The sequence below is a fragment of the Erpetoichthys calabaricus genome, chromosome 14, assembly GCF_900747795.2.
Source record: "Erpetoichthys calabaricus chromosome 14, fErpCal1.3, whole genome shotgun sequence".
NCBI lineage: Eukaryota > Metazoa > Chordata > Cladistia > Polypteriformes > Polypteridae > Erpetoichthys > Erpetoichthys calabaricus.
In genome coordinates this window covers 18978945-19006631 of record NC_041407.2, presented here as the reverse complement: position 1 = coordinate 19006631, position 27687 = coordinate 18978945, and the positions used below count along the sequence as shown (strand labels likewise).

Genomic DNA, 27687 nt, shown 5'->3' with positions numbered 1-27687 from the left:
CACACAACCCTCCTGAAGCCTTCGTGCAATTGTTCCATCCACATTACACTCTGTGGGTTCTCTACATCTAGCTTTTCATCTGGGGCTACCACTGATCCTAGATATAAATGTATCCACATTTTTCAAGAGCTCTTCCTGCAGGCTAACTTCTGAATCCTGATATTTTGTCTTCTTCCTATTTATCTTCAACCCTCTCTCTTCCAAGGCCCTTCATTATTCCCTCAACTTCCTCGCCACTTCTTCTTTTCTGGTGCTACACAACACAATGTCATCAGCAAAAAGTCTGCACCAGGGCGACTGCTCTTCTATCCCATGACTCAACACATCTATGACCAAATCAAAGAGGTAAGGACTTAAATAAAAGGACACACATCTTCTTCATCTATCTATTTATGCATTTATTTATTTAAAGATCTTCAGTAACAAACCAAATTTCCCCCCATGGGGACAAGTAAAGTTCTATCTATCTAACAGATCAGTTGCCAAATGAGTATGTGAGGATGATCCTTTCCATATCCACCAAAGAGACACCTGAATTTCATAGTTATACAAGAAGTCAGAAAATCCTAGACCAGAAGAACCTGTTTTATCTTGGAAATGCTCTTCACTTAGCCAGTACGGTGCCACTTAACTCACACAGCAGTAGATTGACAGTGTGAGGAATCAACAAGAGAATAACATTCAGAGAGTGTTAATATTTTAGAATGGTTCCAACACCAGGATGATTTCTGGGGCACAATGTTGGTGGAATCTCGATTTATCCTACTTTTCAATGCACACGTATATATATATATATGATTTGGATAGGAATATAAGTAACAAGCTGATCAAGTTTGCAGATGATACCAAGACAAGTGGATCGGCAGATAATTTGGAATCTGTCAAGTCATTACAGAGGGACATGGACAGCATACAGGCTTAGGTAGATTGTGACAGATGAAATTTAATGTCAGTAAATGTAAAGTTTTACACGTAGGAAGTAAAAATATTGGGTCTGAATACACAATGGGATGTCTGAAATTCAAAAGTATCCCTTATGAGAAGGAGTCGTAGTGGACTCGATACTATTAACTGTTAGTCAGTGTTCAGAAGCCATTAAGAAGGGAAACAGAATATCAGGTCATATAGCGCATTGATGTGTGGAGTTCAAGTTGAAGGAAGTTCTGCTGAAGCTTTATAACGCACTGGTGAGGCCTCATCTTGAGTACTGTGTGCAGTATTTGTCTCCATTCTACAAGAAGGACATAGCAGCACTAGAAAAGGTTCAGAGAAAAGCGACTGGCTGATTCCAGGACTACAGGGGATGAGTTATGAGGAAAGATTAAAACAGCTGAGCATTCAGGAGATGAAGAGGTGACCTGACTGAAGTGTTTATAATGATGAAGGAAATTCGTCCAGTGGATCGAGACGGTGACTTTAAAATGAGTTCATCAAGGACTCAGGGACACAGTTGGAAACTTGTTAAGGGTAAATTTCGCACAAATATTACAAAGTTCCTCTTTACACAAAGAATCAGAGACACATGAGATAAGTGACTAAGCAGTGCGGTAGACAGTAGAACTTTAAAAACTTGACTTGATATTATTTTAGTGGATCGGAGTGGCGAGCTTTGTTGGGCTGAATGGCCTGTTCTTGTCCAGATGTTCCAGCTATGATAGCTAAAGCTTGCTCTACGCATCTGTGTGTATGTCTTTGATTAGTGTTTTCAAATATCACATGCAAGAACCATGTTGGCACCAGGCAGTTTGCTCCATTACACATAATTACATTGAATCTCTCCTGAATTTTGAAGTGAACCCCAGCTTTTTCTAAAAATCAAAAACTTAAAAAATGAACAAAAATGAGTAAACAAGTAAAACCAGAAAATGTTATCCAGAATCTGAGATGGTTTCAGTGCAAAGAAATGAAAGTTAAATTAGCAAAACAAAGACAAGAAAGAACATACTAGATCTAAAAACGAACAAACACTACTGAGAAAGCAAGGAGGCTTGACTGCCCAGGTTATTTACGTGGTCCAGGTATGGCGAGCTTGTCTCACGTGTCGGTCTATTTACCTAGTCAGCCTGGCTCCTCTGTCTCTGGTACAGGCACAGCTGACCCATGGAGGGGAGGCTGACATGGGGAGGTTAGCAGAGGTGGTGAAGGTGGAGAGGTCGTGTTTTGGGAGCACAAGGGGGGTTCTGATGTAGAGGGGTGACGCATTAGCTTCGGGAACAGCATGCAGGGGTGCGTCAGTAAGAGAGCTCTGTTTGGGCAGGTGCAGGAAGCAGGGCTTGGGGTTGGAGTTGATGTCAAGCTGAGAGGCTAAAGGCAGAGAGGTGGTGGAAGAAGGAGAGGAGAGTGAAGAAGAGGAGGGAAGAGAGAAGGCAGGGCCGTAGCCAGTCCACCGGGGTGGAGGAGATGCCTGGCTCGCGGCTTCAGGAGTGGGAGCTGCAGGACGCGCCAATGGCTGGGCCCTCGTGAGGTGGAAATGGTGAGGAGGGGGATAGCAGGTTGGGTACGGAGGGGGGGGCCTGTCATCCTCAGGGGAAGGATAGACGTAACAGGAATCCGACCAATTGGAAGACACATCGTCTGTGCTGCAAGTTTGGGAAGAAAAATACAAAACAAAAAAACAAAAACAAAACAAAAAAAGCAACAATGACTAAAGAGGGAGGACCAAAAACGAAGACGCCCAGCAAGATGCAGGGAAGACATACGCAAGACAGTCTGAAAAAAATCAGTAGAAGAGTTCAAGGCTGTTGAATTTGGATATTTTAAGGTTAAAGAAGTGCGAGACAGGCAGAAGAGACTTTGAAATCAGGCTTAACGCAGTAGTGTTAAGGAAAAGGAATAAATTAAGCCTTCAGATTCCTGAGCAAAAATCATGCAGCTACTATATCTGGGAGAAATACGAGCAATGCAATGAGGGTGGAGCTGCTCCCTGAGTGCTGCAGGGCCATCTTTGAGTCTTCACCATGCCACACTTGGCCAAGGCCAGAGATGTGGAACGGACTTCGCCGATGCCAGCCGGCCATGCAGCCACTCAGAGGGCAGAGTGCCAACCCTGGAAAAGCAGCAAATGCAGACAAAAATGCTATTTAACTGCTAGGAAGCTTTTAGTTTTAACATACAACACATTAAACTGCTATACACATAAATATTGGAACACAAAATGACAGCATTGCAATAAACCTCCCACTTAGCTTTTGCTTACTTGAACTTCATAAATGGATGCATTGAAACAAACTGAAAACTCTGTCACAAACCATGTTCTTCAAAACATATCTACATTTGGCTTTAAATAAATACATTATCAACAAAATGATCACTTTTAGTAAACAATTAGGGCCCAAGATCTCATGAATCCAACTGTAATATTTCAAACCTCTCATTTTAAGCGCCGTGAGCATGGGAAAGGCGCTATATAAATAAAATGTATTATTACAGGGTGATTCTAATAGGGGCGGCAATGGTGGTGCAGTGGGTAGCGCTGCTGCCTCGCAGTTGGGACACCTGGGGACCTGGGTTCGCTTCCCACGTCCTCCCTGTGTGGAGTTTGCATGTTCTCCCCGTGTCTGGGTGGGTTCCCTCCGGGCGCTCCGGTTTCCTCCCACAGTCCAAAGACATGCAGGTTAGGTGGACTGGCGATTCTAAATTGGCCCTAGTGTGTGGTGGATGTGTTTGTGTGTGTCCTGCGGTGGGTTGGCACCTTGCCCGGGATTGGTTCCTGCCTTGTACCCTGTGTTGGCTGGGATTGGCTCCAGCAGACCCCTGTGACTCTGTGTTCGGATTCAGCGGGTTGGAAAATGGATGGATGGATTCTAATAGGGTGGACCTATGCATTACTGTCTTAATAATGAAGCCATCCAAACGAAATAAAGATCACAGTACTCCTGGATAAATGTACAAACTTATTTGTGAATGAGCTGGATGAAGGTTATTTCCAAGAAGATGGGGCAACCTGTCACCCGTCAGCTCACAGCATGGCACAAATTGAAGCATTTTTTGGCAATCGGGTCATTTCAAAGGGACTATGGCCACCTCGTTCCCTTTGGGGAGCGCAGAAAGGGAAAGTGTACAAGAACAAACCTCATATACTCTGGAACAATTACAGCGAAACATTGAAGAGGAAATTGCCGCCATCACTCCTACAATGCTTGCAGATACCTTTGCCAATATGGAGTGCCGTGTCGATTCGTGTTTATAAGAAGAAGTTGGCCATTTCCAACACTGAATGTGATTGGATCGTTTACACGGTATGCACTGTATTTATTTTGTTTCTATAGCTTCATTATTAAGTGAGTAACACATCATAATTCAGGGCCCTGGCCATTCGAATCTCTCTGCATTATCAGTATAAACCTCTCATTTCAATAAATTACATTACTGTATAAATAATATAAATGCATAATTCTCAGAATTATTCTACATCATATGTAAAAGAATGTCAATGTCAATTTATTTATATAGCACATTTAAAAAAGGCAGCCAGTGTAAAGAGGCTAAAATAGAAGTGAACAAATTTATTGGTACCCCTCCAAAAAAAAAAAAATCAAGAACCCACAAATGTCTCTGAAATAACTTGAAACTAAGAACAGTCATTGGCACCTGTCATTGTTTATTGCGTATTTAACAAAAATCAGACTTTGCTTTAGAGTTTTGATTCAACAGAATATTTCAAATAATAACACAAATGAAAATGATATGGACAAAAATAATGGGAGCGTTGAACTAATATTTTGCAGCACAGCCTTTAGTGTTCACAATTACTGCAGACAAGCAAATCCTGGAGTTCTCAAGGAGACGTCTGCTCCTGTTCTCAGGTAGTTCGGCCCACTCGTCCTGAGAAAACTGTTCCTGCTGTGTCAGGCTTGAAGGTTTGGCCTTCCTTCTCCACACTGCATGTTTCAGTTCTTTCCATTGATGTTCATAAAGATTCAAATCAGGGCTCACAGAAGGCCACTTCAGAGTAATCCAATGTGTTGCTCTTAGTCATTCTTGGGTGCTTTTCACTCTGTGTTTTGGCTCCTTATCTTGTTGGAGGATCCATGAGCTGTGACTGAGACAGAACTGTATGACACTGGGCCGTACATTTTGCTCCAGAATGTCTTGGCGGTCTTGAGGTTTCATTGTTCCCCGCACAGACTCAAGAGACCCAAAAGAAGCCCCAAAACATAACCAAGCCTCTTCCACGTTTCTCAGTAGATATGGTGTTCTACTCTTTGAAAGCTTCATTATTTTTCATCTGTGGACATCAAGCTTACAGTGGTGTGAAAAACTATTTGCCGCCTTCCTGATTTCTTATTCTTTTGCATGTTTGTCACACAAAATGTTTCTGATCATCAAACACATTTAACCATTAGTCAAATATAACACAAGTAAACACAAAATGCAGTTTGTAAATGGTGGTTTTTATTATTTAGGGAGAAAAAAAATCCAAACCTACCTGTGTGAAAAAGTAATTGCCCCCTTGTTAAAAAATAACCTAACTGTGGTGTATCACACCTGAGTTCAATTTCCGTAGCCACCCCCAGGCCTGATTACTGCCACACCTGTTTCAATCAAGAAATCACTTAAATAGGAGCTGCCTGACACAGAGAAGTAGACCAAAAGCACCTCAAAAGCTAGACATCATGCCAAGATCCAAAGAAATTCAGGAACAAATGAGAACAGAAGTAATTGAGATCTATCAGTCTGGTAAAGGTTATAAAGCCATTTCTAAAGCTTTGGGACTCCAGCGAACCACAGTGAGAGCCATTATCCACAAATGGCAAAAACATGGAACAGTGGTGAACCTTCCCAGGAGTGGCCGGCCGACCAAAATTACCCCAAGAGCGCAGAGACGACTCATCCGAGAGGTCACAAAAGACCCCAGGACAACGTCTAAAGAACTGCAGGCCTCACTTGCCTCAATTAAGGTCAGTGTTCACGACTCCACCATAAGAAAGAGACTGGGCAAAAACGGCCTGCATGGCAGATTTCCAAGACGCAAACCACTGTTAAGCAAAAAGAACATTAGGGCTTGTCTCAATTTTGCTAAGAAACATCTCAATGATTGCCAAGACTTTTGGGAAAATACCTTGTGGACTGATGAGTCAAAAGTTGAACTTTTTGGAAGGCAAATGTCCCGTTACATCTGGCGTAAAAGGAACACAGCATTTCAGAAAAAGAACATCATACCAACAGTAAAATATGGTGGTGGTAGTGTGATGGTCTGGGGTTGTTTTGCTGCTTCAGGACCTGGAAGGCTTGCTGTGATAGATGGAACCATGAATTCTACTGTCTACCAAAAAATCCTGAAGGAGAATGTCCGGCCATCTGTTCGTCAACTCAAGCTGAAGCGATCTTGGGTGCTGCAACAGGACAATGACCCAAAACACACCAGCAAATCCACCTCTGAATGGCTGAAGAAAAACAAAATGAAGACTTTGGAGTGGCCTAGTCAAAGTCCTGACCTGAATCCAATTGAGATGCTATGGCATGACCTTAAAAAGGCGGTTCATGCTAGAAAACCCTCAAATAAAGCTGAATTACAACAATTTTGCAAAGATGAGTGGGCCAAAATTCCTCCAGAGCGCTGTAAAAGACTCATTGCAAGTTATCGCAAACGCTTGATTGCAGTTATTGCTGCTAAGGGTGGCCCAACCAGTTATTAGGTTCAGGGGGGCAATTACTTTTTCACACAGGGCCATGTAGGTTTGGATTTTTTTTTCTCCCTAAATAATAAAAACCACCATTTACAAACTGCATTTTGTGTTTACTTGTGTTATATTTGACTAATGGTTAAATGTGTTTGATGATCAGAAACATTTTGTGTGACAAACATGCAAAAGAATAAGAAATCAGGAAGGGGGCAAATAGTTTTTCACACCACTGTATATGATTTGCCAGAAAGCTCCAGTTTTATCTCATCTGTATTATGGACATTCTGCCAGACGCATCAGGGCTTGTCAATACAGGGTCAATTTTCCTCTTGTGGTTGCATCCAGGGACAGTTGGCTAGAGTCCCATGGACCATCAGCGTCTTAATAAGGAACATCAAGGTGCTTGGAGGTGCTCTTCTAGCCTGTGCCTTTAACATGCTAGTCTAGAATATGCTTTCTGATCTCCTCAGTTAACTCTCTCCTTTGCTTTTTTCAGCTCATTGGGGGCTGGGTGGTCTCGTGGCATCGGAACCCCTGTAGATTTTTTTTTTCTAGCTCTCTGGAGTTTTTTTTTGTCCTCCTGGCCATCAGACCTTACATTATTCTTTGTTACTTAGTATTGCCTAATCTTATTTTTATATTTTTCTTTTTTCTTTCTTCATCTGGTAAAGCACTTTAAGCGATATCATTTGTAGGAAAATCCATCCATCCATTTTCCAACCCGCTGAATCCGAACACAGGGTCACGGGGGTCTGCTGGAGCCAATCCCAGCCAACACAGGGCACAAGGCAGGAACCAATCCCGGGCAGGGTGCCAACCCACCGCAATTGTAGGAAAATGAGCTATAGAAATAAATGTTGTTGTTGTTTCTCAAACAGGAGAGTGGTGACTTTTATCCATTTAAACAGGCTGAATGGCTGATTGGAGACATGCATGACATAATTCATGAAAACAGCTCGTTTGAACAACCACTCTAATCCAATTATTTACGATCTTTTCTAGGGATACCAACAAATCTGTCCAGACCATTTTATCTTTATAGTATAAGCAATACTTGATTCTCTTGTCACACTTGCTTTGCATCACTTGATGACATATCTAAAGCTTGCAGGTACACCTGGGGCAATTGCTTTTCATTTCATCACTTTTCATGAGGCATATAGCTCTGTAAAGGTACCAACAAATTTGTCCACATTCTCATATTATATACTGCCTGGCCAAAAAAAAAGTCGCCACCAAAAAAAAAGGTCACACACTCTAATATTTCGTTGGACCGCCTTTAGCTTTGATTATGGCACGCATTCGCTGTGGCATTGTTTCGATAAGCTTCTGCAATGTCACAAGATTTAGTTCCATCCAGTGTTGCATTAATTTTTCACCAAGATCTTGCATTGATGATGGTAGAGTCTAACCGGTGCGCAAAGCCTTCTCCAGCACATCCCAAAGATTCTCAATGGGGTTAAGGTCTGGACTCTGTGGTGGCCAATCCATGTGTGAAAATGATGTCTCATGCTCCCTGAACCACTCTTTCACAATTTGAGTCCGATGAATCCTGGCATTGTCATCTTTAAATATGCCTGTGCCTTAAGGCTACACAGCTGTTCAGTCCCAATTCCTTGAGTTCAGTCCCAGTCCCTTGTGGAAATGCTCTTACTTTCACTATTAAACATAGACCTGAGTTCTACTGTTGTTTTTCTTCGATTTGATTTCACCAAACGTTTAAGTGATCGCCGATCACGATCATTCAGGATTTTTTTCCGGCCACATTTCTTCCTCGAAGACGATGGGTCCCTACTATCCTTCCAGTTTTTAATAATGCGTTGGACAGTTCTTAACCTAATTTTAGTAGTTTCTGCAATCTCCTTAGATGTTTTCTCTGCTTGATGCATGCCAATGATTTGACCCTTCTCAAACAGACTAACATCTTTTCCACGACCACGAGATGTGTCTTTCGACATGGTTGTTTAAGAAATGAGAAGCAACTCATTGCACCAGTTGGGGTTAAATAACTTGTTGCTAGCTGAAAGATAATCACCCATGCAGTAATTATCCAATAGGAGGCTCGTACCTATTTGCTTAGTTAAATCCAGGTGACGACTTTTTTTTTTGGCCAGGCAGTGTATTACTCTTTATTATATACTACTAGCTGCATAAGCCTGGGGTCCTAGAAACCACTGAAATCGTCAGAAAAACATTTGAAATGTAGAGATGTCGGGTAATTGAAAGGAACTACTCTGGGCATCTCTCTCCTAAGAGGATTCGTTTTGCCGACGTGCTCACATCACTTGTGTATTAGTGGCGGGAAGAAAAGTAAAAGGAATACCCGTTTTGCCAATGTTAGTGGCTAAGCGACTTTGTCTTTCTTCTGAGGTTTCGTTTTGCTGACGTGCTTGCATCGCTTGTGTTATTAGCAGCTAAGCGAGTTTTCTGTTTCCTCGGACGTGGAGCCCTCTGACTTCTGGGCCGCAAAGACAGACAGACACACTTCCACGTGTAGACATTTATACATAAGACAACTTCAATGTTTCAGCTGTTGATCCTTCATTATACATTGATAATTGTTAGTGTTGTCCTTTATACCTCAAGGCTGTCAAAAACAATATAAATATGTGTTTAAAGTACATTGGACTAATATGTATATTTTATGAGGTCACAGGGGTCAGTGTTACGTATTATTCTGAATGGCAGGACCCTCTAAAGAGTGTAAACATTCTCCCCATGTTTATGTGAATTTTGCCTTGCACATTCCAGTTTCATGACACGTTTAACAGAGTTGCCGGTAACATCAACTGGTAACCAGAAACACGAAGACGACTACTTGATTGTGTCTTCTTATTGATGGCTTGTGTCAATTTAAGTACAGTAGCAGCTGTAAACAAAGTGCCCATGCACTTCCATCCAATTTAGAGTTTGGATATCCATACCTGATAACTAAACGTTAACTGAATATTTTATTGAATAAACCGTACAAATTTTGCAGAATGTTTGAAATGTCTTGATGTGTTGAGGACTGGTGTAATTTTCACAAATGAAAGGTGCAAGTCTAATGTCTGCGTACATTTATCAGACAAGTCTACTTTTTCTTTTGATAATTTTTAAGCTGAGACATACTGTATATACTCGCATATCAGTCAGATCTTGAAATCCGAAAAATCGATCATAAAATCAGACGCCGACTTATACGCCCATTCAAAAATGCGACACTTCATTTTAATTTTTTTTTTACATCTTCTTGCCTCCTCCAATCTTCATCAGTTTCTCATACACACCGAATTTTGTTGCAGCAGCACTGTTACCAATTTCTTTCGCTACTTCAACGACGTTTAATTTAAAACCAGCTTCATATTTTCTTCTGATCGAATGCTCCATCGTAGATAAGGGATGCTCTTACGATAAAGGTGTATGAGGGTGTGAGATACAAAAAACACAAATCAGTGCAAATGTTGCTTCGGAAAAGTTCGGGGATTACCGTGTGGTCATTTAGGCACAATAGAGAGAGAGAGAGGTTAGGAGCACATGCTGATACAGCGCATTGCTGCACCCACATAGAAAAAAAAAGGCTGTGTGCTCCGTGGTTACTCTCTCAGGTGGGCATTAACATATCATAATCTCTTGGACCAATTGCGTGAGTTTTGTGCATTCGACTTATATGACCGACATTATAAAATACCAGACTTATCAGCGGGAGAACGTATCCGCGAGTATATACGGTACATTTAAAATGCTAAAGGGGCTGATTCATTCCGGTAACATTCACAATAGATTAGACTGTAAAATTCTACTTTTATTATTGCGGTGCTCTATTTTTAATACCACTTAAAGCACATTAATTTATTTATCTGCTACTAGGGGGCTTAGCCCCCTGCTCGCTTCACTCGCCATCCCCTGTGTTTGGTTTTCCGGATACACACTTTTAAGATTTTTTTTTTATTTGAATTGTTCCTATTTCAATAGTTTCACTTTTATTTCAGAACTTCTGTAAAAACAATATTTGTAATCTTGCGAGTCCCAATATGCTGAGGTCAGGATAGGTTTCTCTGTTTGGAATTTCAGCACAGACAAAACGATCGACATCATCAGCAGTCAGTAATTTTTTTTTACAAAGTAAAAAAGTAAGTAGAGTTCTGCATTGGACTCCTGTCTGTAAAGTTGTGTTATTTTCCTCTCACATTTCCAAAAGTATATGGGGTTACCAAGGTGATACCCCAGCTTTTGTCTAGGTTTTTGTACAAGGGCTAGACAGAACGCTTTTGACTCCTGGGGTAAATGTAGCTTTTTAAATAAGCAGACAGATAAATATATATACATTAACAAAGTAACCAATAAATGCATGTGCGGTAAACTCCGTTTTTGAAATTCTCAAGATTCTTTATTTGTCACATGCATAGTTATACAGGGCAACACACAGTGAAATGCATCCTGATCTGCTTATCCAAAACTGTGCAAAGTTAGAAGAATATCAGTTAGATTAACAAAAAGTCATAGATTGAAAGATAACAGTATAGTAGAACATAATAAATAAGTAAAATTATGTGAATAAAGTAGAATTAAGTGTTAAGGTGCAATAGTGTAGTAATTATTGTGCAAAACCAAAGTTAGACTGGTGCATAGTTAAATGAGGCAGTTTGTTTGTTTGCGCTACTGCGATCTTTACTTTCTTTTTTTATATTTTCTAATTTTCCTACTTTCAAATCCTTTAACTTTCGCCACATGTGTATAGCGCCAACGTTTTTTTTTCTTTCAGTCTTTCTAATTTCACTGGTTTCATAGTCTCTAACCTGCTCTGCATGTGTTTAGCATCAATGTTTGTAAACGGGGTCTTTATGAAGTTCTACTTTCTTTTACTCATTGTCTTTTAATTCTGAGCCTTATTGGACCTGCTTTTTTTTCAATTCCACTTGTTCCGGGCTGATAATTACTTTCCTTATTTTCTGAATTGCTCAAATCCTTCACAAGACTGAATGGTTTGCTGCCTATGGTCCTATTTGATTGATTGTAAATAGGGCGTGTCTTTGGTCTCGCGGGTGTTTAAAATGTCTTCCGAGAAGATCACGTATCGTAGACTTGCTTTTTCATTCCAGGATTTTCTTTTATATATATATAGAGAGAGATATTTGTTTCTGTAGCTTTGTTAGGCATACTATTGCTCTATTAGCTGGTGAAGACTGTCTGTGTTGCTTGGCCTGCAGAGGAAAAGGAGAATGTACCTGCATTGGCTGATGGTAGGTCAGACTGCTATTTTAAACTTGACAGCAACCGTGAAAACGAAAAGCACTGTGGACTTGGGAAAACGAGGGGGAGGTGTTGATCACATGGTATAGCTAGGAATAACTAAAATGTGTGTGTTTTTTTTTTTTTTTTACTTAAAAATAAGCTACATATTCCCCTTTCACTCACAAAATCTTTTATATGTTTTCTGGTTTTCCAGGAGAAAATTACACAGAATGGGAAAAAAGCATCACTGCAGAAGCAGGTGAGTTTGTTGCAAAGTCTAAAGTAAAATGTGCAACGCTCACAATGCCACGTCCAGCAGAAAGATGGCATCAGGTTTTGATTACAAGGTGATAATCAATTAATCTTTGATTTAGAAAATGCATTTCACAGAGTGCTTTATTCCAATTATATACCAAAAAATTAAGTTTTATAATAATATAAAGGTATATAATCATCAAATAACACTAGAACGGTCAAAAAACCCTTCAAGCAGTTGAGGTATTTAAATGTAATGAAGCCATATGTGGAGAGATCTGTACAGAGAGGTGCCAAAGCTACCCCTTCAACTTCAACGGAGCTGGACAGTTTGACATCCGTGGCAGAGAGACGGGCACTGAGCAGACTCCTGTCAATCATGGAGAATCCACTGCATCCACTGAACAGGATCATCTCCAGACAGAGGAGCAGCTTCAGCGACAGACTGCTGTCAATGTCCTGCTCCACTGACAGACTAAGGAGATCGTTCCTCCCCACACTATGCGACTCTTCAATTCCACCCGGGGGGGGGGGGGGGGTAAACATTAACATTATACAAAGTTATTGTCTGTTATACCTGCATTGTTATCACTCTTTAATTTAATATTGTTCTTTATCAGTATGCTGCTGCTGGAGTATGTGAATTTCCCCTTGGGATTAATAAAGTATCTATCTATCTATCTATCTATCTATCTATCTATCTATCTATCTATCTATCTATCTATCTATCTATCTATCTATCTATCTATCTATCTATCTATCTATCTATCTATCTATCTATCTAATTTTTACATGATGGGTTGGAAGGGATTCCCTTGGGTGTGGCTGTAATGTTTGTTCTCAAAAAGTATAATTCTGTAAACCACACACATGACTTTAAACCTATTAGGTCGGCCATCTTTGAAATCCATCACATGCAGGCACACTGCTTTTTATGTTTGGAGTCAAGGATCTTCATCAATAACTCTACGCAGAACTTAAATTCCATTTTAGAGAACTGACTCCTACCCCTGTGTTCTCTGAGGAGGGCGCCTCTGTGTTAAACTCACAAATTATACTAAGTGAACTTAAACAGACATTGGACTTGAAGATCTCCATGTCCTAATTGTGTATTCATGACCTTGCTTTGGGTTTTCAGAAACAGGGGCCCTGTCATTCTGAATGCTGCGGTTTCTTCCATTGGAATCAATCCTTCAGATAATCTACCTTTAACCACTCTTCTCTTAAAACATGACTGAGACCCCAATGAATGTTCCAAATGCCATCCAATGTCCATGAAAAACCTGGATAAAAAGCTTCTGAATTGGAGTTGGATGAGTAGAGGTAGACATCTCAATATCTCCCTGACACCATGATCCGTCTTTTTTTGTATGTTTTTTATTTGTCCCCTCTCATTTTGGGCCGGTCATGTAGGGAATGTCTTCTCCTGATTTTGAATAAGTACATTATCTTTGGTGAAGGCCCTAAAAACAAAAGTGTCTCTGTTATGTTATGGATATTGAATGCTGCTGGTTCCTCCAATAGAATCAACTGTTCAGACAATCTGTCATGTTTTAAGAGAAGAGTGGTCAAAGACAGAAACCCCTCTTGACTATTTCAACTACCATTCAATGAACCAGGATGCAATGCTTCTGAATGGGAAATGAATGACTAGTGGCAGACATCTCAACGTCTACCTAACATCATGAGCTGTCCTTTTTTTGTTTGTTCTTTACTTGTGCTCCTCCACCCCAACTCCTTTAGAACCTGTCATGTGGGGAGTGTGGAAGAAAAATGAGACTTAGGGGTCACATAGTCATTTAGGGGTAATATAGTTATTGTGCATAAAGTGTTTTTGGCATACTTTCCACATTAAAATATAGCATCTCTTTTAGAAGTAGTATAAAAGGGTTCTTTGTTCAAGCAAATCAAGAAACCAAATAAAGGTCAAGTGAACAACAAAGAACAAGAAGGTTCTGGGTGATGGTTGCAGAAGTTGTCTGACTATCATGTACCCAATAAGACTTGACAGATGTGATGCACACATGACAGGAACTCAAGAAGTATTAAAAAGTATTGTAAGGTCCAAGAATGTAGTAGAAATGAGAGACTTTTATTTTGGGGCATGTAACTGGTTACTGCTCTTTGCTAAAACACCTCATGTCTTTTAGCCAATCAGAGTGAATGCAAGTTATGTAAATTCAGTTATCTATAAATATAGCTCTCGGTCTTTACTTTGTGACCATTCCATCACAGGCTGCTGTGATGGAGTGAATCCCTCTTCAAGATGAGAAATAAAAGACGCAATGGACAAGCTTCCTCCTGCCTGGTTCTCTGGGTTGATTATTAATATACTATATATATATATATATATATATATATATATATATATATATATACAGTTAAGTCCATAAATATTTGGACAGAGACAACTTTTTTCTAATTTTGGTTCTGTACATTAGCACAGTGAATTTTAAACGAAACAACTCAGATGCAGTTGAAGTGCAGAATTTCAGCTTTAATTCAGTGGGGTGAACAAAACGACTGCATAAAAATGTGAGGTAACTAAAACATTTTTTGAACACAATCCCTTCATTTCAGGGGCTCAAAAGTAATTGGACAATTGACTCAAAGGCTATTTCATGGGCAGGTGTGGGCAAGTCCGTTGTTATGTCATTATCAAATAAGCAGATAAAAGGCCTGGAGTTGATTTGAGGTGTGGTGCTTGCATGTGGAAGATTTTGCTGTGAACAGACAACATGCGGTCAAAGGAGCTCTCCATGCAGGTGAAAGAAGCCATCCTTAAGCGGTGAAAACAGAAAAAACCCATCTGAGAAATTGCTACAATATTACGAGTGGCAAAATCTACAGTTTGGTACATCCTGAGAAAGAAAGCAAGCACTGGTGAACTCAGCAACGCAAAAAGACCTGAACGTCCACTGAAGACAACAGTGGTGGATGATCACAGAATCATTTCCATGGTGAAGAGAAACCCCTTCACAACAGCCAACCAAGTGAACAACACTCTCCAGGGGGTAGGCGTATCGATATCCAAGTCTACCATAAAGAGAAGACTGCATGAAAGTAAATACAGAGGGTGCACTGCAAGGTGCAAGCCACTCATAAGCCTCAAGAATAGAAAGGCTAGATTGGACTTTGCTAAAGAACATCTAAAAAAGCCAGCACAGTTCTGGAAAAGCGTTCTTTGGACAGATGAAACCAAGATCAACCTCTACCAGAATGATGGCAAGAAAAAAGTATGGAGAAGGCGTGGAACAGCTCATTATCCAAAGCATAGCACATCATCTGTAAAACACGGTGGAGGCAGTGTGATGGCTTGGGTGTGCATGGCTGCCAGTGGCACTGGGACACTAGTGTTTATTGATGATGTGACACAGGACAGAAGCAGCCGAATGAATTCTGAGGTGTTCAGAGACATACTGTCTGCTCAAATCCAGCTAAATGCAGTCAAATTGATTGGGCAGCGTTTCATGATATAGATGGACAATGACCCAAAACATACAGCCAAAGCAACCCACGAGTTTATTAAAGCAAAGAAGTGGAAAATTCTTGAATGGCCAAGTCAGTCACCTGATCTTAAACCAACTGAGCAGGCATTTCACTTGTTGAAGACTAAACTTCAGACAGAAAGGCCCACAAACAAACAGCAACTGAAAGCCGCTGCAGTAAAGGCCTGGCAGAGCATTAAAAAGGAGGAAACCCAGCATCTGGTGATGTCCAGGAGTTCAAGACTTCAGGCTGTCATTGCCAGCAAAGGGTTTTCAACCAAGTATTAGAAATGAACATTTGATTTCCAGTTATTTAATTTGTCCAATTACTTTTGAGCCCCTGAAATGAAGGGATTGTGTTCAAAAAATGCTTTAGTTGCCTCACATTTTTATTCAATCGTTTTGTTCACCCCACTGAATTAAAGCTGAAAGTCTGCACTTCAACTGCATCGGAGTTGTTTCATTTAAAATTCATTGTGGTAATGTACAGAACCAAAATTAGAAAAAAGTTGTCTCTGTCCAAATATTTATGGACTTAACTGTATATATATATATATATATATATATATATATATATATATATATATATATATATATATATATATATATATATATATATATATATATATTTAAGGTAAAGATTTCTACCACAGGAGTGCCTTCTCCTGTGGCTAAACAAGTTCATTATCTTTGGTGTACGCTCTTTATCCCAGTGATCATCAAAGGTGACTGTGTGCAGATGGTGCAGACCTATAAATATCTGGGAGTGCAGCTGGATGATAAATTAGACTGGACTGCCAATACTGATGCGCTGTGCAAGAAAGGACAAAGCCGGTTATACTTCCTTAGAAGGCTGGCGTCCTTCAACATCTACAATAAGATGCTGCAGATGTTCTATCAAACAGTTGTGGCGAGCGCCCTCTTCTACGCAGTGGTGTGCTGGGGAGGCAGCATGAAGAGGAAAGACGCCTCACGCCTGGACAAACTGGTGAGGAAGGCAGGCTCTATTGTTGGCATGGAGCTGGACAGTTTAACATCTGTGGCAGAGCGAAGGGCGCTCAGCAGGCTCCTATCAATTATGGAGAATCCACTGCATCCACTAAATAGTATCATCTCCAGACAGAAGAGCAGCTTCAGCGACAGACTGCTGTCACTGTCCTGCTCCACAGACAGATTGAGGAGATCGTTCCTCCCCCAAACTATGCGACTCTTTAATTCCACCAGGGGGGGTAAACGTTAATTTTTAACATTATACATAGTTATTGTCTGTTTTTTTCACCTGTGTTATTATCATTCTTTAATTTAATATTATTTATTGTATCAGTATGCTGCTGCTGAAGAATGTGAATTTCCCATTGGGATTAATAAAGTATCTATCTATCTATCTATCTATCTATCTATCTATCTATCTATCTATCTATCTATCTATCTATCTATCTATCTATCTATCTATCTATCTATCTATCTATCTATCTATCTATCTATCTATCTATCTATCTATCTATCTATCTATCTATCTATCTATCTATCTATCTTTTGTTTTTGGGATGTCATGGGATGACTCTGTTATTCTATTTTAGATTTAGTGATTTAAAAATGGTTGATATTGACTCGCTAGTCTTGATCAGTTCAATAGAAATTTGATCACATAAACAGGTTTTTTATTTAATCAAATGAGAAATTGGCTGCATGTTCATACATGCTCATTCATCTTAAACTGGACAAAGGGGCCATGGAACAGAGGTTCACAGACCCTTGTGCACAGGCAATGTTTCTTCGATTATAGCACGGAAGATGTAGGCCTAGCTTTGGTGTCAGTCGGCGTCGAGGTCTTACACAGGCCAGCCACTCAGTTTAATTATATCCACCGATTTAACCAATGCTTTCATTTGGATCACCACAAAGACATTTTTCTAATATTCTTTCTAAAAGCAGTTTAAGGTATCCTTCTACAATTATCACACAGATGAAGTTCCCATGGACATTCAAAACATGTTTGGACAATGAAGAGAGTCCCTAAAACTTTCCCCCTGGGATTAATAAAGTATCTATCTATCTATCTATCTATCTATCTATCTATCTATCTATCTATCTATCTATCTATCTATCTATCTATCTATCTATCTATCTATCTATCTATCTATCTATCTATCTATCTATCTATCTATCTATCTATCTATCTATCTATCTATCTATCTAAAACATGAAAACCTTTACCAACTGGGACTTTTACATTTTGAAAACTAAATTAGGTGACTAATTACGTTTGCTCGGTTGTTCTGCCTGGTGTCTGATTAACAAAGTAAACCAGGGGTTGTCATTTTCTTAATAATTTCAGTTTATTTTCTTTTTTGACTAAATTAAATGAACTAAAAAGTCTTCTTTTACCTGATGTCAAACACCCTGAATAATTTAAGACACACACACACACACACACAGAGGCATAAAAATGCTAAAAACATTATGATACATTGTTTAAAATAAGCAGAAAAGGAGCCATGAGATGCTGGGCAACCACTTAACAAAATGGAATATTTTCAGGGATGAATAAACTGCAAGCAGCCAATTTAATTGATTTGATAAAATTAGTAAAACTGATCAAAATCTGCTATTTCTTTATAAATCTTTCAACTTATTTTATATCTATATTACATGTTACTAATTTTTGTTTGTTCCTTTTTTGTAATCATTTTGAATTTTTATTTCCCATCATATTACAATCTGTGCACTTAGCTCTCTTTCTGACTGATCATTCTCTACCTGACTGGTGATGCTAGCTGACCCATCCATAAAAATGTACCATTTGCCAACATATAGAAGACCTACACTCCTCTGACAGAAAAGGAGGACATATTGAGACTTTTCTGAAAAGAGCATAAGAATTCAGAAATATCTCCACCCCTTCCCACTGCCCCCATTCCAACTATACCAGTAAGAACTGAAATTATTAAGAGTGGAAAAATGAGCGAGCAAGAAGGAAACATCATAATATTGGAATAAAAGACCATTAAGAAGGAAAGCACAAAAAAGCTGACAGGTCGAGAAACCCAAGCCTCCAAAAAGCCGCTTACCTGGCCCGATCGCTGCCACCATTAGGAGGAGGTGTAGGGGAAGGAGAGGGTTGCTCAGGGATGAAAGATTGAGACAGAGAAGCTGGATCTGTGGGTGGAGCAGGGGGCTGGACACTCGGGGGCGTAGAGGACGTCTTGCGAACTAAGGAGGACCCCCTGCGGGACACCCAAGATGTGTCCATCACCCTGACTCCCATGCTGCAAGATAAAGATACACCTTCAACAGCCAGCAGGAGAATACACACAAAAAAAGGGCAGAGTCTGTCATGGAGGCCACAGGCATACACCTTACCAGCAGAGCTGCAGAGGCTCTTGTTTTCCTAGTTTCTTGAATTCAGCCTTCATTGCAACCATCTTGAAATATCCTGTTCATGTTTATGGTGGAAAAGGTCTATTGTGATCTTGCGTAATAAGGGGTGACTTATTGGGTACAGACAGAATCAGAAGCTACAGGCTTTAATACACTGGTCTGAAAATTAAAACGGATCAACAGGCAACCCCAGTTCCATAGGGCCCTCAGTCTTTATAAATCTTAAGGAAAAACATGCTCATCCACATTCGTCACTGTTCTTAACAAATGCAAGTGAGCGGACAACTGGGAGGTAAAATCGCAGCATGATAATCTCCATGTCCTTTGGCCCACAAAAAGACACACATAGAGTATTATAGACACAGAATGAAATAATTCACAAAATTCCTGCTGCTTTGGAAAGTTGTTGTCTACTATTTCATGTGACTTGTGCAGGGACAGTCAGTGTCAAAATCAACCAGGTTCAGCAAAATCCTTAAAGTGCAAAGTACACAAGTGTAGACTGTACTGAAGAACCGCTGGAGTGTACCATATACTGCCAAATGAGAATTTCTTTGCAAAGTACAAATAGTGTTGATATTACATATCTGGGTAATATTAAGCTAAACAGAAGAAAAAGCAATAATGCTTTGTCAAAAAATTAAAATACCTGTCTTTTTTTCAAGACTAACATAATACAGGTTCTAATGACAAAATGGCTGAAGATTGAAAATGTGAAAAAAATTGTCAAATAAAATGACCTTACCAAAATATGAATGATACTACAAATATTAAAAAAAAGGACAGTAAGAAGCAACCTTCTAGGTCCAGGGTCTCAAACTCACAGCTGAGGGTGTGGGGTCAACAAAGCATTTTTCAGAACAAACATGCTATACTCAAACATCGTACCCGCTGGTGGTGCCCCAGTTAAATGAACAGTTTATCTGGGCGGTGATTCCTTTCCTGTCAGTCTTTTTAAGGACGGCCGTACACTATGTGATTGTTTGATCTTGAGCTGTAAGCTCCTGAGTGGGGATTCAAATCAGCACAAAATCAAATGAATGTCGTTGAAGGTCACAAATGTTGCCACTTGCAAGTTAGGAGACATGTTCAGGTACAATCCAAGTGGCGTACGGACTCATGATTATTTTTTTTTGGCGTGTCCAAAGAAAAAATCTGGGCAATGGATGCTTGAGAGGTCATGTGAGCCGAGTCTGCATGTCAGTTCCCATTCACTAATCAGGAAGTAACTCCAGGTTTATACTTTTACAAGAATGTCTGCGACTCGCTTTTGGACGCACCAGAATAAGGATGGATTGGTTAAGATACAGCAAGCAAACCAGTCACTGTGTGAGGTTTCTACAAAAGCTGAAAGCATTAAGTAAGGTGCCACATGAGAGCATGGGCATCAACTTTTAAGAAGTGGGAGTTCAGGGTGTCTATAGATGGCAGCAAAATTGGCAGTAATCAGAAGGTTATGGTATGAGGAACCTTGTCAGAATTGGCTAATATTAAGAGTGGTGTCCATTGGAGGTCAGTGTTAGGGCCACTGCTATTTATATATACAGTGGTACCTTGAGATAAGAGTTTAATTCGTTCCGTGACTGAGCTTGTAAGTCAAAATGCTCGTATCTCAAATCAATTTTCCCCATTGAAATTAATTGAAATGAGATTAATTCATGCCAGCCCCCCAAAAAAACACCCCAATTTTTTGTTAAATGTTTTCAACATAAAAAAAATGTATTTATAATGAACAAATATTGTATACAAACAAAATAAAACCTAATACATAAAAGAGAATCTCAAGAAATAAACAGATGTTGGCGAAGCCGATTAGTGTATTGTAATGTTTTTTTCTTTCACTTTTGCTTAACTTAATTTTCTTCTTCACTAGTTGTTTTTCTTTTTTGCCACGCTTTCCTCACTTTCATTCTCAAGGCGTTTCAAAGGAAACCTATCCAAGGAGCTTTGTTTAGTCCTCCCCTTCAGAATGTTTCTGAAATGAGTTAGGCAAGTGTCATTAAATAGCGCCGCTGCACGATCAGTTGCAACTTTTTCAGGGTGTTTCTTTTCTTTAAAGTTCGAAACTTTTTCCTATATTGCAAACACTTCCTTTATCTCACTTTTTGAGGTAACCTCATAAAGTTACCTCATAAAGGTAAATCTCATAAAGGTTTATGAGGTAACCTCATAAATCTCATAAACCTCTGCCTCCTCCGCGATACCGATCTCCTGCAGAACCTCTGTATGTTGCCACATCTGTAGTTCCGTCAACTCCTCCGTCGTCAGTTCCTCAAAATGTGCGGCGACAAGCTCTTTGATGGCTCGTATTTCGAATTTTGACTTGTAACTCAAGGCAAAAAATCGACCTAGTGACGGCTCGTATCTCAAAAAAGTCGTACGCTGGGGCACTCGTATCACAAGATACCACTGTATGTATGTATATATATATATATATATATATATATATATATATATATATATATATATATATATATATATATATATATATATATATATATACACACACACACACACTATATATAAACATGAATGTACTAGGGGGCTTTGCCCCCTGCTCACTTCGCCCTAGCAGAGCAGTCCAGCATGGACAAAGAATCACTTGGAGCCATTTCTTCACTCATTACTTCTCATCATTTCACTAAATTATTAGTCCAAAGAATTTTTAGAATCTGGTTCCATTAATTTCTCTGTGTATGTAAGCTGCACCGTCTAGAAAAGGAATAACTGAATGTTGATTTTCATACTTTTCCCTGTTTTTGCTTAGCTAAGAAGACACACAAATTAGTCAAAGATTAACAGGAAGGAGATTCTTCTACTCATCTACCCTTTAAATCTGACCATTTGGCCTACTGAAGATGTAACAAAAGAAACTAAGCCGAAATATTTCAGTAAAACTTGCCTAATAAACATTTTTCATCCCACAGAGGTTTCTCTTTTTAACTGAGCTGACTAATCTGTTGGATTCTATACCACAGTTTGTGTAACACTGTGGCTTCTTCTATGGCCCAGTATGCCGAGATGTTTTCTAAAAATCTAAACTATTGGAGGAACATATTGTAATTGTTGAAAAACCCATAAAAAGTAAGAAATTGAGTAGCCTCTTTAATACATAAAATCCAGAATGTTCCAAAAACATGGTGGGGTTCTCTCATTCACACATAGCAGGATAATTGAAAATTAAGTACTAGTAAAGTGGTAGAAATAAATGATAGTCTCATATTTTATTAAATGTAATATTACAGGTGCATGACCACTAATTTTGCAATAGAGGTCAAAGGGTACATCAGATTTTTCAGGAAAAAAAGCACTTGGGGCATAACCTATTCAAATTTCAAAAGACTCGTATTTGATGCATAAAACAAACTGAGAAACATACTTGATGAGAAACTGAAAATACGTGGAATCAAATATGAAACACCATGGATCTGGAAATGTATAATACTCGATCTTTACTGTCCTTAGGTATTGCACAAAGACTGCTTTCAACTGGGCAATATATGCGACCGATCTACTCCGAAGGACCTTCACTGCTGTTTGATGGTCTCAATCCCTTATTTAAGTAAAATGCTTCCATTAATTAATATGGAAATAGCGATGAACTACAGAGGATTAAGAAACTAGTCAGACCCCTCCACTTTGTGACAAACTTCACTGTGCTGTAGATTATTGTGGCCAGATAAACAAAAAGGTATAAAACCACTTAAAACACTTTGAGAATTCCCAGGAGCACAGTGGTCCCAATATTTGTGAAATGGAAGAATATTCTCAGAGTTGGATGTCTGGCCAAACAGAGTAACCGGGCAAGAAGGGTCTTGGTTAGAGAGGAGTTTTACAACACACTGCACTATACATTTCATTTCAAAGATCTACAGAGAGTTTCCTTGGACTTAATGGCTTGGTTTGTGCCCTAACATGCAGTATGAATGCACAGGCGTGAGTAACAATGTCCGATCAATTTAAATTTGCTTTAAGATATCTCTAGAACATGATTGGGACTCCACCTGTGGCAAATAGAACGCACCAGAACACAAACTTGGAGAATTCAGTTTTAAATTTGAAAACCTTTCTGAAAACGTCTTCCACTTTGTCATTATGGGCCACTGAGTTTAGATTAATAAGCAAAAAAAGAAAGTGAAGGAGATGGAATACTTTCTAAATCCACTGTACATTACAGTGGCGTAGCCTTAATAATTTCCCCTTAGCTTGCAGAATGAGCAGCTCCCTAAATTTCAGATTCTACCCACTTTTCAAATAGCTAATCCATTAAAGCACTCTCAGCCTTCGCGTTTTTGGTAACACTTCAACTAAAGTTTCCATTATAGGCAGCTATTAACAGTCTGCATGTTATAAGATATATCAAGCCTTTTTAACATGATACAAAACGATGAAAAATGGACAGCAGCACATTTCAAGAGTCTTGCCATAATTTAGTATTGTTAGTGACACAGTTGATGCAATATTTATAGACTGCTTTACAATGGACTAGCCACGGACAGGTAATAGAATATTTAGAAAATATCTTCCATTTCTTGCTCTAAGTGTACCTTCAGTGCCTTTCCTCGGTATTCGCATGTGTGTGAGCGTCTCCTCACTGGGACTCCCTCTCTCGAATGCGCTCTCTTAAATTCTGCTTCTCAGACTCTGTCATTAGTTGCGAGGTGTCTTTCTTACTTCCGGTCCTGTTTTAAATTTGCCATCTTTGAAGGCGCCTCTCTCAGTGTGCGCCTTTACTCCTCCTCGTGCGTCTTACACTCGCACTTCTCCTTTCATTGCATCACCAAAACCAAACTGACCAATCACATCAAAGCCAAACTGACCAATCAGATTGCTCAGAGGGACTGGACACACAGACCTTGGTGTTTTATTATAAAGTAGATACCTAAATTGAAGTGTGACAGCATTTTCTTTATTACACAAATAAGTCCATAGGTTTAGAATTAAGTTTTAAGAATGAGAATTAAGACCGAGCAGTTCTGTGAATTTGTTCACACATGTGCAGAGGCAGTGATTTCCTGGGAATCATGTTAGGTTTAATAAGAGACTGTAATAGTATTACGTAGGTAAAAACTGTGCACCCTCCATTGTATTGAAAACATAATCAACAAAAGGTGAACTAATTTCTAAAATGCCTGAACCACCAGCTGAGAAAAGTTTGAGACCCTGCTACCTACTTAAAAGCACTCTTCATTCTGGTAATCATGCCCCTCCCCAACCATTTTAATAAGGAGCAAAACCCCAAAGGTAGGAGCATAATGAGATAAAGTATGGAGTACCAAAACGGCCTTCCTGGAATTCTGTTTAACCTGCTTTTTGCTCAACACTCACTCTGACACACAAAGAGATGCAGTAAAAAGCGAAATACAGTACCTTTGGATCTTCCTAAGGCTGCATTAATAAGACAGAAACATCAGAAGCAAGGGTAAAAATCAAAGCAGAGTTTGCTTTTGTATATTTACTTGATGAACTGATGACAAGAATCGAGTCTGTTGGTACAAAACTGCCAGTGGTTGCTGCAGACTTCCATAGCAAAAATGTCAGGACAACAGCAGGGCGTGGGGAGCGCCAATTTGTAATATTGGAATAATGGTCTATAAGCACACAGTGGGGTGGCAAGGGGTATCCTGGTGTGTTGACTGGACAGCAAAGGGTGCAAAACTAACATTTTAAAATGCAGGAAACAAATATTCTTTCTAAGATGTCGGATCTCAAGTTGTCTGTTTTAGCCAGGACAGCCTGTGGCACCCCAAGGTAGATAAATGAATGAATGGAAAACAATACTGTCGACTAAGAGAACACCTCCTGATTTAGGATAAAATGGATTTTTCATTCAGAAAGGAAAGCTACAAATACAGTTCAACATAAACTAAATGAGTATAGCTTGATACTTAAAAACTCCTGTTCATTATAGTGGAATCAAGAAACATAAATAGACAGTGACTGAAGCAGCATCTTTACTGCTCTAGCTGCCATAAATTACGTGAGCAGTATCCTTAAATATATTCATCATTTTACAAAAGTTAAAAAAAGAATGACGATATGTGCTTCTATTCTTACTTAACATCCATCCATCCATCCATCCATCCATCCATCCATCCATCCATCCATCCATCCATCCATCCATCATTTCCATCTTTTTCTTTTAAAGAACTTCAGAGCCTTTGGAAACAGAGCAAAGATTCCAATCCTGGATAGGATGTCAGTCAACTGCAGGGCACACAATAAGGCATACAATAACACACTCTCACACATTCTTATCAGCTTACACTAAGTCAACTTGGGAACTCTTTAGTTTAGGTATGGCAAAAAAGCATTTATTCTTATGTAACAGGACCCTAATGAAGGCTTCTTTGGGTCTTCATAACATTTCTAAAACATCAGTCAGTATGTTATCCATGTCTGTGCTGTGTGGCATATCGACATGTGGTAAAGTGACTTGTTAATATGAAGGATTCACAAGTCTTACACTGAATATGAAATATCAAGAGAAATGTGTCTCAATTAAGCCCCCGGAGAGCACTGCAATGTGAAGTTTTGTCAGTAGGTGTGGTGGAGTGATTTCTAGGATACAAGTTGATACAATATTTTGTATCTATTCATTTGTAAACTAGACAAAACAAATGTAGTGTTTCAGGAGGCATGTTTTACTTCATTGATGAGATCAGCAGTGCTTTCAGGTTTAGCTGATCAAACCAAAGGGCAGACTCAGGATGTGAAATTTATGGGGAAGGGGGATGGAGCATCAGACCTCCTTTGCAAGGGTAACAGTGTTTGAACTTGGAGCCTATAAGCCATCCACCGCAGGATGGCCATAAACTGACCAGACAAAGCATCTGGGGGATGAATTGTACCTGAGCGCTTTCATTGGTAGATGGCCCAGGAAGGCACAGATAAACTAATTCTATTGGTCTAGAGTAGAACGGTTTATGATTGGTTTTGAATCAGAAGTGTCACACATGAGCACATCGAAGGCAGTCGAAGGTTGATGAAGTGCACTAATGACTTTTCTCCCTCATCCACAGATCATCAGAAGGGAATCCAGCTAGAACTCAACCAGCTTCTGCATCCCCTTCCAGACCATGCCCTTCTACTGACCTCACGGACCCGGCTATAAAAGTCCAACCACTTCACTTTTCCTTTTAGTTCCATTTTGGACTCAGTCCTTTGTGACTGCTTTCTTACTATTCAGTCTTGCGATTATTTGTGAATGAATAGACAGGGTGGTTCCCCAAAACTTTTCCTGTTTTTGTTCTCTTTCTTACTGAAGCCATTCTGTACTATGACGTCCCACTGGTTTGAGTTTTGTGGTAACGTATTAAAGTGAGTCACCTTGCCTTTACATCTTTCACTCTCACCATCTGGCCATGAAGAGAAGACAATGATGAAGACAACTCTTTGGGCAGCCATATTGAAAGAGGTATGAGGCCTGTTTCAATATTATATTCAAAGGCCATGTGGTAGCAGCGTAAAGAAGACTGAAGATAAGCGGAGAGCCACCTATGGACACAAGATCTACTGTTGCTTAAGCTGTAATGGTGTGGTTTGCCAATATTCACATAGTATTCTGCTTCCTTATAATATTTTTGGGTCTTTTTCTCAGTAATACATGATTAAATGTGCCGCTTAACTCCTGTCAGCTTTTTTAACTCTAATTTTCAGAGGTTACAGATGTAGAAGGGAAGAAGTGCTAAATTACCTGATCACAGAATGGTAAGTGTACGGGATTTTACACATTTAGACAAGGTCTACACAATAAAGAGTATACAAAGGGAAAACAGGGACACCATGGGACCTAACATGATAAAACATTAGTCACGCTGCAGAGCTGAATAAACACTTTACTGATACTTTAAGTGTTATGAAGACCCAAAGAAGTGTTTACTAATGTCATTTTACATAACAATAAATAAGTAATAGATGCATCTTTGCAGTACCTAAAGTGTTACCGTTAACTTCTGTTGACAATAAACAATGATATGCATATCTTGGGGATTCTGGAGGAAGCTAAAGCTCCTGGAGAAAACAAAAACACCTAAAAATGTGCAATGAACAAATTCAGAATAGACATCACCAGGGCTGATATTCACACAATGTGGAGCAATGAGTTTGCATGTCCCAGCCTTGTGTTTGTGGGGCTTACATGGACTACTAACACTGATTAGCCCCGAACGAGTACATTTCAAAGTGTTTGCGCCCTGTGATGGACTACCACCTCCATACAGGGTCTGTTCTTGATTTATGTCTAATGCTGCTGGTATCCAGAGTCCCTGTAATGGAATGAGCAGATTCACAAAATGGATGGATGTTACAAATCAAAAATGTTAATGCAATATAAAATGTTAATGCAGTATAAACATAACAGTATAATGATAAAAACTGATATTAGAGTCAAAGTATCACCTGAAGCCAGTAACATCATACTATTTAGTTATACAGTGGGGCCAACAAAAAGTACTATTGAAATAAAAAACTTAAGGCATGGAGCATAGCAAGAGACAGGAAAGAAAAGCCGCACGTCAAATTCTTAATTAACAGTACTAAGTATTGTATATGCGTGCCTATAAAGTGAAACATCTTGCTATTCAGACCAAGGAGCATCTCAGACAGTGAAGATTTGGGATGAGGACCGAGGCAAATATGCAGCTTGTAAATAAGAGTATTTCATTTAGTTTTAGTGACATAGCCTGAGAAACTTAACAGCAGAAATAAAAGGAATGCCTCGC

At 39.4% G+C, this 27687-nt stretch overlaps 1 protein-coding gene across 7 annotated transcripts in view; it reads right to left on the bottom strand.

Annotated features, from left to right (window-relative positions):
• The window catches only part of arhgap44a (Rho GTPase activating protein 44a), a 232566-nt gene that overhangs the window by 21853 nt on the left and 183026 nt on the right, over nt 1–27687 (bottom strand). For 4 of the 7 annotated variants that reach the window (XM_028818565.2, XM_028818567.2, XM_028818569.2 and 1 more), the window contains 3 exons: nt 24335–24352; nt 18655–18852; nt 2055–2579 (listed from right to left, as the gene is read on the bottom strand). The exons of 1 other annotated variant lie outside the window; for it this stretch is intronic. In XM_028818565.2, the coding sequence (XP_028674398.1) occupies nt 2055–2579; nt 18655–18852; nt 24335–24352 (741 nt within the window). The remainder of the gene's footprint in view (nt 1–2054; nt 2580–18654; nt 18853–24334; nt 24353–27687) is intronic. 2 more of the 7 variants (XM_028818570.2, XM_028818568.2) reach the window with 2 other exon arrangements.